Source organism: Lynx rufus, unplaced genomic scaffold, assembly GCF_022079265.1.
Source record: "Lynx rufus isolate CCGP_SWC_20201006 ecotype Redwood Valley unplaced genomic scaffold, mLynRuf1.p SCAF_13, whole genome shotgun sequence".
Taxonomy (NCBI): domain Eukaryota; kingdom Metazoa; phylum Chordata; class Mammalia; order Carnivora; family Felidae; genus Lynx; species Lynx rufus.
In genome coordinates, this window is record NW_025814827.1 from 41,953,413 (window position 1) to 41,969,171 (window position 15,759).

Sequence of the window (15,759 nt, forward strand, 5' to 3'; positions counted from 1 at the left end):
AATAATGTACAAAGTAACCCAGACACTAGGAAATTTCATTATACATGACCATACGAATCTGGAGAAATATTTTGGCACATACAAATCTGATGCTCCAAAGTATTTTGCATGATCAAAGTTACATTAAAAAAAAACGTACAAGGTTGGCATATTTTCAATATATTTTTTTAAATGTATGCTGTTGGGGCACCTGGGTGGCTCAGTTGGTTAAGCAGCTGACTTCAGCTCAGGTCATGATCTCACAGTTTGTAAGTTCGAGCCCGTGTTGGGCTCTGTGTTGATAGCTTAGAGCCTGCAGCTTGCTTCAGATTCTGTGTCTCCCTTTCTCTCTGCCCCTACTCCACTTGCACTGTGTCTCTCAAAAGATGAAAAAATGTTAAAAAAATTAAAATAAAACGTATGTTGTTAATTTTGTCATCTAAAGGAAAAGCACATTTTCAGTCTATTAACTGGATAAGTATACATTAAATAATTGCAAATGTGTTTATAGAATTTGACATCTTTAAAATCTTTCTTTTTCGTCACTTGGGGAAATGAACATGATTTATTAGCACAAATTTCTACTTGAAGATAGTTTATTCCCCAAGCTCCATTACGGTAATTGGCCATCAATGTCCCATCTTTAAGGGATTCTTAGCTTGAGGGAAAGAAGAGATAGATATTTATATCTAAAGTTAAAAGAAGATTCACATATGAAGTTCTCTAGCTTCTTAAAGTGATGCTTTTCCTGAATTATTTTCCAGGAATAGGAGAAAGAGATCATTAAATCCTCTACAGAAAAAAACAAACAAACAAAAAATGCATGTTTTCAAAAGTTCCATTCAAACATAGTAGATTTGAAATACAAATTGAGGGATCTGCAGCATCAGCAGTGAGCATCTTAACTCCAGGTTAGTAAACAGCCTTTGATAGATATTTAGTGAATATGTGTCTGAATATACAAGTTAGCCAGAGACTAATTTATTGTGTTGTATTTTTACATAAAAATCATTGGAGGAAATAAATTAACTTGTCAGTTAAAATCAAATTTTGTTATTGTTTTATTTTATTTTTTTTCATTTGAGAGAGAGAGAGACAGAGCAAGCGAGCACAGGTCGGAAGAGAGAATCTTAAGCAAGCTCCGTGCACAGTGTAGAGTTCAACATGGGGCTCAATCCTATGATCCTGGGATCATGACCTGAACTGAAATCAAGAGTCAGAATCTCAACTGACTGAGCCACCCAGGTGCTGTATTTGTTTTTTAAGTAGCATTTATAAGTATGCAAAATCAACCATAATTGTTTCTGATTACAAATTTAACATTCATTGAATAATGTTTAAAATGCCATTGTAAATCACAAAGAGTTCTCTGAAATCAGAGCCCTACTTAAGTTCATTTATTCTGCTTCTTTTAACTTACATTTTTAAAATAGCTTTATTGGTATATAATTTACATACCATAAAGTTTACTTATTTTAAGTGTACAAGTCAATGTTTTTTAGTATATATACAGAGTGCGATTATCACCAATATCTAATTTTAGAGCATCTTTAATTCAATAGAAAGTTAAACATTTAAAAAAAATTTTTGTTTCCTGAGTTTTCCTTTTGATTATTTCAACTTTCCATTCACTTAATCTCTAGAAAACACTAAATTAAACCCAGTAATATGTATGCTAGGATAGTGTCAGGGTCATCTAACTAAACTTGTGAACAGATCCTGAATTGTGATTATAGCCATTGTGTCCACAGTGGTCTTTAACTTCAGATTTATAATTTCCTCCTCCTCCTCCTCTGCCCCCTCTTCCTGCTTCTTCTTCTTCTTCTTTTTTTTCTTCTTCTTCTACTTCTCCTTCTTCCTTCTTGTCCTCCTCCTCTTCTCCTTCTCCTTCTCCTTCTCCTTTTTTTTTTTTTTTTTTTTTTAGAGGGAGAGTACAGCCCAAGTGAGGGAGAAGGGCAGAAAGAGAAAGAGAGAGAGAGAGAGAGAGAGAGAATTTTAAGCAGGCTCCATGGTCAGGATGGAGCCTGACTTAGGTCTCGATCCCATGACCCTGAGACCATGACACCAACCAAAATCAAGAGTCAGACACTCAATAGACTGAGCCACTCAGGTACCCCTATAATCCCCTTCTAAAGAGGGGTAGTACCTATTCACAGAAAGTTTTGCCATTAAATCTTTTCAAATAGTTGATTTGGAAAATGTCAAGTTGGAACTAAAGAATTTGAATTCCTATTATCCTGACAAAAGCCTGGGCAAGATGGGTGCTATTTGAGTAGACTAAAAGAGATATAACAACCATGAATTCCTCTAGATTTTTAAATTCTATCACTATATCATGTTTACATCATTGGAATATTTCAGATATGGAATATGTTATTTTAGTTCCCTGTAGAAGTATTACCAACTATTATTTCATGTTATATCCTTCAATTTTAAAAAGGGCCAACATAAAAAAAACTCAAACGAGGACAATTCTACATCTTTTGTGAAATTACCCATGAAGAATTCTGTTCAATGTCTTTGTAAAACATTTTATACTATATCTTCCTCCTAGTGAGAAGACTGGGGTGCCAGTTCATTTCTCATGATAAATGGATTAGACTTATTCATCCCATCTCAGTTCTTAAGGAAACTCAGAACTACATTTTTAATCAAATGTTGAATTTATCAGCCACTCATGTATATTGTAAAAGCTACGCACCAAGATATTATTGCATAAGTTTTATGCTCTGGTCCTTATTGAGAGGTCTTGGAAAACATCTTTTGCATTGAAGCCATCCCCAAATCCTATCATAAGTAGTCAATTTATACCAAATAAATCTACAAATGAATTAGATCACTGGCTTTTTAATCCCAAACCCAATGGATTAAAAGAGATTAAAAGAGATTAGGGAACTATATAAACCCTAGGTTAATTGATTTATTTCTCTTTATGCTAATTGCTTTAACAACTGAATTAAGTGAGAATGAGAAACTGTCAATGTTACATAGATATGGTCTGAATGAGTGAGCTTGTGAATGAGCAAACAAATACAGTAGAAGAAGATAGTCCAATGACTACCAGGAGAAATCTGGAAGGAGTCTACATTGTTAAGATTTCAAAACAAGCATTATGGGAATGGTTGCATAACTTTGTAAATTTGTTTAAAAATCGTTGAGTTTTACACTTAAAATGGGTGCATTTTGGTAGGTAGGTACATTTTATTTTAATAAAGTGTTTTTTTTTTTTTTTTTTTTAATGAAGATTCCAAGCAGCCTGAACATGGGAGAAAAGCAAACTCTGCTGTTGGACTTCGTTTTAATCTTCTCTGTATTCTATTTTATGTTATGTCTTACAAATTAAAATTATATTCTGATAAAAGTTAGTTGATCACTTTCATGTGCCTGATAGTTGACAGGTCCTTTTATATCCATCTCTTTTCTTTATATAGATTCAGAACAAAGTCTGAAACTTGAGATAATGGAACTGCAGAATTATTCCTTGGTGTCAGAATTTGTGTTGTATGGACTCTGCACTTCACAGCATCTCCAACATTTTTTCTTTATATTTTTCTCTGGGATCTATGTGGTCACTGTGCTGGGTAACCTCATTATTGTGGTCACTGTAATTTCTGACCCCCACTTGCATTCTTCCCCTATGTACTTCCTGCTGGGAAATCTATCCTTCTTGGACATATGGCTAGCCTCATTTGCCACCCCCAAGATGATCAGGGACTTTCTTAGTGATCGAAAGCTCATCTCCTTTGGAGGATGTATGGCTCAGATCTTCTTCTTGCACTTTATTGGTGGGGCTGAGATGGTGCTTCTGGTTTCCATGGCCTATGACAGATATGTGGCTATATGCAAACCTTTGCATTACATGACCATGATGAGTCGGAAAACCTGTATGGGACTGGTGTTGGTTTCATGGGTCATTGGATTTGTGCACTCCATCAGCCAAGTAGCCTTTACTGTGAATTTACCTTACTGTGGCCCCAATGAAGTGGACAGCTTCTTCTGTGACCTTCCTCTTGTGATCAAGCTTGCCTGCATGGACACCTATGTCTTGGGTATACTCATGATCTCAGACAGTGGGTTGCTGTCTATGAGCTGTTTTGTGCTCCTCTTGGTCTCCTACACTGTTATTCTCATCACTGTCCGACAGCATGCTGCTGGTGGGGTATCCAAAGCACTCTCTACTTGCTCTGCACATATCATGGTAGTCCTGCTCTTCTTTGGGCCCTGCATTTTCATTTATGTGTGGCCTTTCAGTCGGTTCTCTGTGGACAAGCTCTTATCTGTATTTTATACCATTTTTACTCCTCTCTTGAACCCCCTTATCTACACATTGAGAAATAAAGAGATGAAAACAGCTATGAAGAAGCTGTGTAACCAACATGTGACTTCTCACTGAATTCCAGCTTTGCATAGAGCTACATGTTCTTACTCATTCAGTGTATATAATTTCTTTAATATGATTCTGCTCAAATATTTCAATCTGATGGTTTATTGATAGAATTTGTATTGTGTTATATTTCAGAGAAATAGTTGATTTCAACAAAAATCATATATATATATAGTTTTATTCTATATAATATAATTTTATATTATTAATATAATTTTATAATATAACTATAACATCACTTATTTGTTTTTGTATATCACAATATTATATAATTTTATATTATAAACATAGTTTATAACTATAACTCCATTGTACTATGACATTAGCATGATCATATAATAACTATATAATATAAATCTATATACACACACATACACGTACATACACGTTTAACCCAACAATTTCACTTTGTACTTGGTGATTTTCTTTCTCTGTTTTTTTAGAACTTTTTTTACATGTTTATTGATTTCTGAGAAAGAGACAGAGCACAAGTTGGGGAGGGGCAGAGAGAGAGGGAGACACAGAATCTGAAGCAGGCTCCAGGCGCTGAGCTGTCAGCACAGAGCCCAACATGGGGCTTGAAACAACAAACTGTGAGATTATGACCTGAGCTGAAGTTGGACACTTAACCAACTGAGCCACCCAGGTGCCCCTCTTCAACTCTGTTATGATGAGATTTCTCTTACTATTTTATTTTGTCTAAAATATTTATATAAAATGGATTTTATTTTCCTAATCATAGTCCAACACAGCAAGAGCTGTCAGTTCATAGGCATTCAAGACACGAGACATTCAGCACAAGGAAACTAACCCAAGAATAAAATGCTCTATGAATCTTTCTCCTGGCTTTGAAAGACTGCAAGGAGGAAAAAAGACACTATTTCAAGATCCTATTGATTTAAAAAGTGTACTTTTCCTTGTGAATGTGCATTATGCTTAACGTTTTTATTGAAAAATATGAATGTATGCCAGTGAAATTCAATTACAGAAGTTAATTTTCACATGGGAAGAATCAGTATTTTATGGCTCAATATTTCATGGTATAAATTAAGGTATTGTGTTACTATTTAATATGCACTGGATCAGGAAATTAAAACATTTTTACCCACAGATTTTTAAACACTGGATCTACACTGCATCTTAATGAGTTGATCTGTCCCTTGGGGAGTCATCTATTAGGAAGTATGTTTGAGTGTGACAGATTCAGATCTTATGCTGAGCTTTTAAATGTCTTTGGAACCTAAAAAGATAATTATAAGCAAGAGTTAAATTTTATATTAACCAAATGGTCAGAGAATTTAAACAATTTTCTTATATGTTGATTCTGGAACACCAGACCAAAGGAGAGAATTGGGTAATATTCAAATTATGTGAATAATTGGATGAAGCTTCCAGTAATTTTAGACAATATTTTTAATCAGGAGAAACATGCTCCTGGGTACTTCTGGCTTCTCTAATGACTGTAATCTTACACATTTGCATAAACACTAAAAGAATACATTTGAAAACATCTGCCTTGGGAAAAATTTCTCAACACTCCCCTTGCTTGCTACTGCAATAATACTGTGTTTTGGTTTCATAGACTTTAGACAGTTAATTTTTTTTATGTTTATATGTAAACATTTAAAGAGTTTTAAAACTCCAAAGAGAAATATACACCCCTATGCTCACTTAGTATTATTTACAATAGCCAAGATTTGGAAGCCACCTAAGTGTCCAAGTTTAGATGAATGAATGAAGTAGTTGAATATATTTATGGTGGAATATTATTCCACCATTAAAAAAGGAGGAAATGTTACCATTTAGAACAAAATAGATGGACCTAGAAGGTTTTATGGTAAGTGAAGTCAGAGAAAGACAAATGCTATATGATTGCACTTATATGTGGAGTCTCAAAAACAAAAGAAACAAACAATGGAGACCCAGACTTATAGATACAGAGAACAAACTGGTGGTTGTCATATGGGAGGAGGGAGAGGGATGGGCAAAATAAATGAAGGGAAATAGACACAAAGTTTCAATTATAAAATAAATTTCAGGAATATGAAGTACAGCATAGGGAATTAGTCAATAATATCATAGTAACTTAGTATGTGGACACCTAGCAACTAGACTTCCTGTGGGGATCCTTTTCATAATATATCAAAATATCAAATCACTGATGTACACTGGAAACTAATAGGACTGTATATGTCAATTATACTTAAAATGAAGAAAAGAGTGGTTATAAAAAGCTTTCAGGAAGATGACACCTTATTCCTCTCTTATATTGTTGAAGAGAGCAAAAGAATGCCTAAAATCTGAAGGATAAAAGTTATATTTATAAACCTGCTAGAATACATTGAAATAAAAAAGGAGGAAACATATGTCGTGTCTTCCAGGTTAAATCCCATTTTGAAGAGAGCAAAAGAAGGCCTAAAATCTGAAGGATAAAAGTTGTATTTATTAAATTTTTTAATGTTTTTATTTATTTTTGAAGGAGAGAGAGAGAGAGACAGAGCATGAGCGGGTGGGGGGGGGGGGAGGGAGGAGCAGAGAGAGAGGGAGACACAGAATCAGAAGCAGGCTCCAGACTCTAAGCTGTCAGCACAGAGCCCGATGCGGGGCTGGAACCCACAAACTGTGAGATTATGACCTGAGCCGAAGGCGGCCGCTCAACCGGCTGAGCCACCCAGGCGCCCCTAAAAGTTGTATTTATAAACCTGCTAGAATACATTGAAATAAAAAAGGAGGAAAAATATGTCGTGTCTTCTAGGTTAAATCTTTTTATAAGTAAACAGCATTTCTATGGGACTCTATTTCATTTTTTCCTCTTAATGGCTTTATTGCAAAATTTTGCAGGGACACTTGAGTTTCCCTTTGAAGAAATGGGACAAAAAGTGTTGGTTGCCATGACTCCTCTCCCCGCCCTCCAGCCAAATAAGTTTCAGCTGTTTGGGCATTTCTGTTGCCTCTAAAATCAAAAGAAACAGCAGCAAGCAAGAGTTATCCCGCGGAGTAGGACCCAGAAACCTGTGAGGCGGGGCATTCCCAGGTGTGCTGAGAATGCGAGGGCTCCAGGCCTTGGTGGAGCCTCAGGTGGGCGGCGCGCAGGCGCAGTGGGGAGTTGGGCCAGGGCCCCGGGCGCCATCAGGAGGGCTGCAGACAGTGTGGTCAGGACGTGGTGCCCCCTGGTTTGCCTTCTTTCGGACCTCTGTGCTTGCACGTCTATGGCACCACCTGGCTGGGCGGCCGGTGATGTCCAGGGGGTCTCCGGGCAGGATTGGCCGCTGGTCGAACACACACTGGGGGGAAGCCTGGCTGCCTCCGTGAGACCTCAGGTGGGCGTGGACGCCTTGAGGGCAGATGGGCCTTCCTGACAACGTGGGGGCGCTGGCCAGCGGGGACTCCTCCTCCGAGGCATGGCCTGCTTCCTGTTGAGGATCCTTAGATGTCAGCAGCCACTTTTTGGGGACCCTGGATCTCGGCCAGGTAGGTGGACCGTCAGCACGCAGGTGTAGAGGCGGTGCCAGGCCATGGAGAAGAAGCGGGTGGCGTCCACGGGCGGGTTCTTGCTGTGGAAGAGCGTGCCCCGCGTGTTCTCCTCATGCAGTGTCCCCTCTTTGTGTGATGTTCCTGCCAGGCACGTTCTTGATGGGTCCCACATAACGGCCCCCCGTAAGGATTGTTCTCTGGGTTGGCCTCTGGTACAGCCCTCTTTCCTCCTGGTCATGTAGTTGGGGGCCTGTATTGTGATGATGATTTCACAGTATATACACACGGAATTATTACATTGTACACCTCAACTTTGACCCAACCTCAGGCAGCTTTCTGTCAGGGACATGGCAGTGATTTCTTAGTTGTGTGGGGCAGACAGCAGCTGTGGTCAGTCTGGTCCCAAAAATGAGGGGAAAATAAGTTGTTGGGGTTGTCCCAGTGAGGGGGTGATTAGTACTCTTTTACACGTAGTCCTGGTTAAAATGCCAAAATTGAGGGCTTTCCAGAGAGTTCATGAGAACGAGACGCAGAGAAGGGACTAGTCTTGGACTGTCTTCCAGTTGAATTGAGACAGTGTTCTTTTGGGACAAGAATCACATCACAGACATTTCAGCTTCTGCAGTGCTTCTATAATGCCTGTAACGGGGGGGGGGGGGAGAACTTAAAAGGAAAGCTGCCTTAGGATTAATTTCCTTGGTTTTTAATGGTGTAATACTGATTATTGACTTTGTAGACATTACAGATAGCTATTTTTTTTTTACCATCAAGGTATATTTAATACTATTCACACATTTATTTATGCAATTAAATGTTTGTCAAGCATCTACTGTGTTTCAGATTCCATGAATGGAGCTAGGGGTGGATATAGAGTATTTAGGAACACACATTCCCAGTTTAGTGGAATTAAAGCAAGTTATATAGTCACAAAATATGCTGTCAGGTGAGAGCTATGATAGAGATAAACATGATGTCTGAGAGTATAGGAGAGGGAAACTTAATCCAGTCCTGATGATTAGCAAAGGCTTCCCTTATTACCTCAACTTTTCTCTGATTCCTGAGGACCCTGTATTTTGTCCTGTTACTATGCACACATACACACACACGCACAGCATGTTTAGCACAGAACCAGTCCTAGAGTAAATGCTGAAAGAGATGCTAGATCCCACAGGTGTTTATGACTTTTTAGAGGTATCTGTGGCTCTTGTCTCATCCCCAATCTCTGCTCAGCTCTCCTCCTTGCTTTGGTCAGATCCATGAAGATGGATATGGACCCTGCGCCCTCGCTTTAGGCACAGAAATCCCTGGAGTTGAGGTGTCTGGACTGGGTAAGGATGGCTGCTTGCCATGTTAGTGAAACTTTGAGTAAAGTCACCAGTTTTCCCCAAACTGTGGACTTTTGCAGGGAACTTGTCATTGTCAGTGCACAGAGAGCCATACATTTATTTTATTTTTTACACATTTTTATTTAAATTCCAGTTAACATACAGTGTAATGTTATTTTCGGGTGTACCATATAGTGCTTCAACATTTTCGTACAACACTGGGTGCTCATTGCAAGTGCATTCCTTAATCCCCATCACCCATTTTACCCATCAACCCACCCACCCTCCCTCTGGTAACAGTTCTCTCTAGTTAAGAGTCTGTTTCTTGGTTTGTCTCCTCTCTCTCTCTTTTTCTCCTTTGTCTCTTAAATTCCACCATAGATTTTAAATAAAGGAATTTCTTTGAATTTTGAAGAAGGGTTTATGAAACTCACTTTCCTATTTTGAAATAAATTAAAATACAGAATACAGTGTTTTCAAACTGTAATTTGAAGACTACTTACATTAAAATCACCTGAGATGCTTTTAAAATGCGAACAATCTGGATGCATCATTGCTTTGCTTAATTAGAATTCTGGGAACAAATCCCAGAAATATGCTTTTTACTATAAACTACTTCAGGTAATTCTAATTCACAGTCATGACTGAGAACCCCTGGATAATTGTCACATTATCCATCTATAAGAGTAGTTGCTCTTAAAGGATGGTTAGAATAATTTGCTTATGTGAGAAGTCTCTGTTAATGGACCATGATGCATTCTTAGAAATACATCACTAGGATATATTAATTCTAAAACTGTGACCTCATAAAATATGTTGTTTATGGACAGAAGAGTAGGTCACTGAGAATTTCCTCAGTGACATTCAAGGCCTCTTTCTCTATTTTTAAATAATTAGCATGAGTGGGAGAGAGGGGAAGAGGGAGAGAGAGTCCCATGACCCTGCTATCATGATCTGAGCTAAAATTGAGTGGGATTATCCACTGACTGAGCCACCCAGGCCCCCTGAATTTGAAGGCATCTTAAATATTTATTTACCTGTAGTCACTAAGAGATAAGCTGCTTCATCTTTTAGTTCTCTGTGCTTTATAAATGTTTTTCTTTAACATAAATATTTAAATAGTCTTTAAATCAAACTATTTTTGTCTAAAGAATCCTTCAGGTAAGTAATTTAAATGCCAAATTCTTAAAGCAGGGCCCCCAAATTTAAGAATTACCATCTGAAGTAAAATTTCATTGAATACTCTCTCCTGCTTTGTCAAAGATTAGTTGGCCATACATTTGAGGGTCCAGTTCTGGAGTCTCTATTCTATTCCATTGGTCTATGTGTCTGTTTTTGTGCCAATACCATACTGTCTTGATGATTATAGCTTTGTAGTAGAGGCTAAAGTCTGGGATTGTGATGCCTCCCACTTTGTTTTTCTTCTTCAATATTACTTTGGCTATTTGGGGTCTTTTGTGATTCCATAGAAATTTAAGGATTGTTTGTTCTAGCTTTGAGAAGAATGCTGGTGCAATTTTGTGGGATTGCATTGAATGTGTAGATTGCTTTAGGCAGTATTGACATTTCAACTATTCTTCCAATCCATGAGCATGGAATGTTTTTCCATTTCTTTGTGTCTTCTTCAATTTCCTTCATAAGCTTCTATAGTTTTCAGCATACCGATCTTTTACATCTTTGATTAGGTTTATACCTAGGTATTTTATGGTTCTTGGTGCGATTGTAAATGGGATCAGTTTCTTTATTTCTCTTTCTCTTGCTTCATTATTGGTGTATAAATGCAACCAATTTCTGTACGTTGATTTTGTACCCTGAGACTTTGCTGAATTCATGTATCAGTTCTAGCAGACTTCTGGTGGAGTCTGTTGGGTTTTCCATGTAGAGTATCATGTTTTCTGCGAACAGTGAAAGTTTGACTTCTTCTTTGCCAATTTTGATGCCTTTGATTTCTTTTTGTTGTCTGCTTCCTGATGCTAGGACTTCCAACACTATGTTAAACAACAGTGGTGAGGGTGGACATCCCTGTCATGTTAGTCACTTAACAAATGGTGCTGGGAGAACAGGACAGCAACATGCAGAAGAATGAAACTTGACCACTTTTTTACACCATACACGAAAATAAATTCAAAATGTATGAAAGACCTGAATGTGAGACAGGAAACCATAAAAACCCTAAAGGAGAAAGCAGGAAACAACCTCTTTGACCTCAGCCACAGCAATTTCTTACTTGACACATCTCCAGAGACAAGGGAATTAAAAGCAAAAATGAACTTTTGGGACTTCATTAAGATATAAAGCTTCTGCACTGCAAAGAAAACAATCAATAAAACTAAAGGCAACCGATGGAACGGGGAAAAATATTTGCAAATGACATGTCAGATAAAGGGCTGGTATCCAAAATCTGTAAAGAACTCAGCTAATTCCACACCCAAAAAACAAGCAATCCAATGAAGAAATGGACAGAAGACATGAATAGACACTTCTCCAAAGAAGATATCCAGATGGTTAATGGACACATGAAACGATGCTCAGCATCACTCATCATCAGGGAAATACAAATCAAAGCCACACTGAGATACCACCTTACACCAGTCAGAGTGGCTAAAACAAACAAATCAGAAGACTATAGATGCTGGAGAGGATGTGGAGAAAGAGGAACCCTTTTGCACTGTTGGTGGGAATGCAAACTGGCGCAGCCACTCTGGAAAACAGTGTGGAGGTTCCTTAAAAAGTTAAAAATAAAACTGCCTTATGACCCAGCAGTAGCACTGCTAGGAATTTACCCAAGGGATAAAGGAGTGCTGATGCATAGGGGCACTTGTACCCCAATATTTATAGCAGCACTTTCAACAATAGCCAAATTATGGAAAGAGCCTAAATGTCCATCAACTGATGAATGGATAAAGAAGATGTGGTTTATATATACAATGGAATACTATTTGGCAATGAAAAAGAATGAAATCTGGCCATTTGCAGCAACATGGATGGAACTGGAGGGTATTATGCTAAGTGAAACAAGTCAGTCAGAGAAAGACAAATACCATATATTTTCACTCATACGTGGGATCTTGATTAACTTAACAGAAGACCATGCGGGATGGGAAGGGGAAAAAGTAGCTACAGAGAGGGAGGTTGGCAAACCATAAGAGACTCTTAAATGCAGAGAACAAACTGAGGGTTGATGGGGGATAGGGGAGAGGTGGAAAGTGGGTGATGGGCGTTAAGGAGGGCACTTGTTGGGATGAGCACTGGGTGTTTTATGGAAACCAATTTGACAATATGTTTAAAAATAAATAAAATTAAGTAAAATTTCATTTCTATACAATGGGAAAATTAGTTTTTTTCATTTCTGTGTTTTCCTCCTTGATCTCAGATGCAGTTTGAAGAAGAAAAGGTTAGGGAGACTTTCATAGAAAGAAATGTATGTCCAGCTGTTGGATCTCCTGATATTGCCACTTTCTTCCATTAGAAGGGCCCTGAGGATCTTGCTGAAGGAAGGGTCACTTGCAGTTTTATGATTCTGCTTAAGAAACACATTCTTCCCAATTCATTCCTTTAAATCAATTATCAGAATTCTGTAAAGCTATTATGTAAATAATATGTAAGTAGCTATTATGTAAAGCTATAATGTCTAATTCCAACATTAACCTGTAAATCTCCTGAAGTCAGGATCAGTGTTTTACCTCAAAACTTTACATAGTACTAGGCAAATGGTAGATGCTTATTAGGAATATTAGTTATTAAGTATTTTAGCCAAATGGATAAGTTAACACACTATTTAAAAAAAAAAACCTTATAGCTTTAACGAAGATTTCTTCCTAAATCAGATTTAATAAAAGCTTAAATGTGTGTTTTTAAATAATAATTTTTGATAAATTCTTTATTATTTTGGTTTTGGTCTTTTAGGTATCACTAGACATAGCCAATATGTGAAGCAAATTACTCTGAAGTCTTAATTTGTATTCCTGGGACTTTCTACCTATGGACCAGTGCTACATTTTCTCCTTGCTTTCTCTACTGGGTTTTCTGTAACAATGGTCCTGGGAAAGCTCCTTGTGTTTACAGTGACTTTTGATCCTCATTTACATTACCCCCCATGTACTTCCTTTTAGCTAAACTCTCCTTTATTGATTTGTGTCTTTCCACCTTAAGGGTTTCTAAGATGATTGTGACCTGTATTCTGGGCACAAAACCACATACTTTCAGGGGTGTGTCACCAGATGTTTGCCCTTCATGTCCTGGCTGGATCTGAGATGGTCCTGCTCATTGCTCTGGCCTTGGACAGATATGTGGCCATATGCAAGCCCCTCCACTACCTGACTATCATGAGCCCACAGATGTGCATTTTGCTTCTGTCTGGTGCTTGGGTTATTGGCCTCATTCATGCAGTGGTCCAGTTAGCTTTTGTCGTCCATTTGCCTTTTTGTGGTCCTAATGAGATAGATAGCTTTTACTGTGACCTTCCTTGGCTTATCAAATTTGCCTGCACAGACACCTACAGAATGGAATTCATGGTTAATACCAACAGTGGGTTCGTTTCCATGGGCACCTTCTTCTTAGTGCTTATCTCCTATATCGTCATCCTGGTCGCTGTATGGAAACGTTCCTCAGGTGGTTTGTCTAAAGCCTTTTCTACTCTGTCAGCTCACATCACTGTGGTGGTTTTGTTCTTCGGACCGTGCATCTTTGTTTATGTGTGGCCATTTCCCACAGTGCCAGTGGATAAGTTTTCTTGCCATTTTGGACTTTATGATCACACCCATTCTGAATCTCATTATCTACACATTGAGGAACAAGGACGTGAAGTTGGCAATGAGGAGATGGAGTTTGAGGATGATCTTCTAAATAGCTCTGAATGAGAAAACAAGTCATGCCTTCTGCAAGCAATACTGTATGCACAAGTATTGAATGGTTAAATATTATCTTAAGACCATTTGTTTTCTTTATTTCAGTAGCACAAATATCTTGGGTAGTTTATTTCATATTAAAGGCCAATAGTGTGATTATAAATTTATTTAAGGCTATTTTGCATATTTTAAGATTTTAAATTACTGAAATACACTTTTTGTTTCACTTACATATTGACTGGTCTATAGAATCTTGGAAAGTTTTTTGAATTTCAAGGCACATTTGCAGAGGTACCGGTGTATGCTGATATTTTTCTCTGTCACTGGGTTGAAAATATTCTTATGTAAAGGATGATTGGTTCTCCTAAGTTATTTTTGGCAAGCAAATCAGGCTTGTCCTTAAGTTGATTCAGGTGTGTTGTTACTTTTGTTAATAGATGCACTCAGTTACATGAATATAATTTTTGTCATATATTAAGTATTGTCTGATAATCATATACGCAGAAAGTAACACATTGGGCAAAGAAATAGTTAAACAGTTATTAGTGTTTGAGATCGTATTAGGATCTGGCATCTAAGAGGACAATGTTACATCTTTTTCATCTCAACTTTGCTTTCAACTATTCCCTTTAAATGTATAAAGTGACAGCAAAAAGATATGACTTAAGAAATAACATTCATTAAAGAGAGTAGAACTAGGATGGGGTTTAGAAAATGTTAAAGAGAAGGAACTCCTATGTAGTATTGCTTAACCGTGGATACAAAGCAGCACTGAACACTCCATGCTCAAGCATTAAGCCTGTGCTGTTTAGACTTGCAGGACTGACAGTTCACCACCCCACGAAGCAAAACAATGCCTTTTTAAAAACTTTATTTGTTGAAATTTTATTCTTATAGTGGAGTGGAATTTACTTCCCTTTGTATTTCATATTTCTTGTTTTTAATCTACAATTGTGCAGAATGAAATATCTTCTATGATGTCTCCTCCTTTTGTGTTTGAAATTTACACATGATGATATATCTTATAACTTTAAGAATAAATATTGCCTCTGATGGTAAACATCTTAAGTCTTTTTAGGCAAAATTTCCCAATTTGGAAATTTCATGAGATTTATTTTGAGGCCACCTGAAATGTCCATTTAATTTTCTGTTAAAATCTGTTTCTTTTGGAACCTGGATATAAGCTGATATTGATTCCAGCCATGAAGCAGGGAAAAATATATAACATTCCATCATAAAATGAAATGTCATTAAATCTGTAATACAAGATCTGTAAGAACATCTGAATCAGAAATTAAAAATCTTTGACTACAAAGGACTGAAAATTTGGAAATAACAGTAAGAGTCATCTGCTACTCAGAAGAAAATTGAACAAGACAAAATTACAACTTACAGTAGCCAAACTATGGAAGCAGTCCAAGTGTCATTTAATAGATGAGAGATAGATAAAGAAGAGGTGGGATATATATACCCACCTCTGTGTGTGTATGTGTATATATATACACACATATATACATGTACATACACATACATGTATATATACATATACACATACATGTACATATACATATATACATATATGTACATGTACATATATAATATATACATATATGTACATTTACATATATAATATATATACATGTACATATATAATATATATATATACATATACATAAAAAATGAAATCTTGCTAGTTGCTACAATGTGGACAGATCTCAAGAGTATAATGCTAAGTGAAATAAGTCAGTTA

The 15,759-nt window shown here is 37.2% G+C and overlaps 1 protein-coding gene and 1 pseudogene across 1 annotated transcript; both read left to right on the top strand.

Moving 5' to 3' along the window:
* Positions 1-3,412: 3,412 nt before the first annotated feature.
* LOC124508263 (olfactory receptor 4K14) lies at positions 3,413-4,372 on the top strand. Its single transcript, XM_047074667.1, has one exon. The coding sequence runs from the start codon at positions 3,440-3,442 to the stop codon at positions 4,370-4,372; it is 933 nt and encodes a 310-aa protein (XP_046930623.1). The 5' UTR covers positions 3,413-3,439.
* An 8,824-nt stretch (positions 4,373-13,196) lies between these two features.
* LOC124508264 (olfactory receptor 4F15-like) lies at positions 13,197-14,007 on the top strand (annotated as a pseudogene).
* Positions 14,008-15,759: the final 1,752 nt, after the last annotated feature.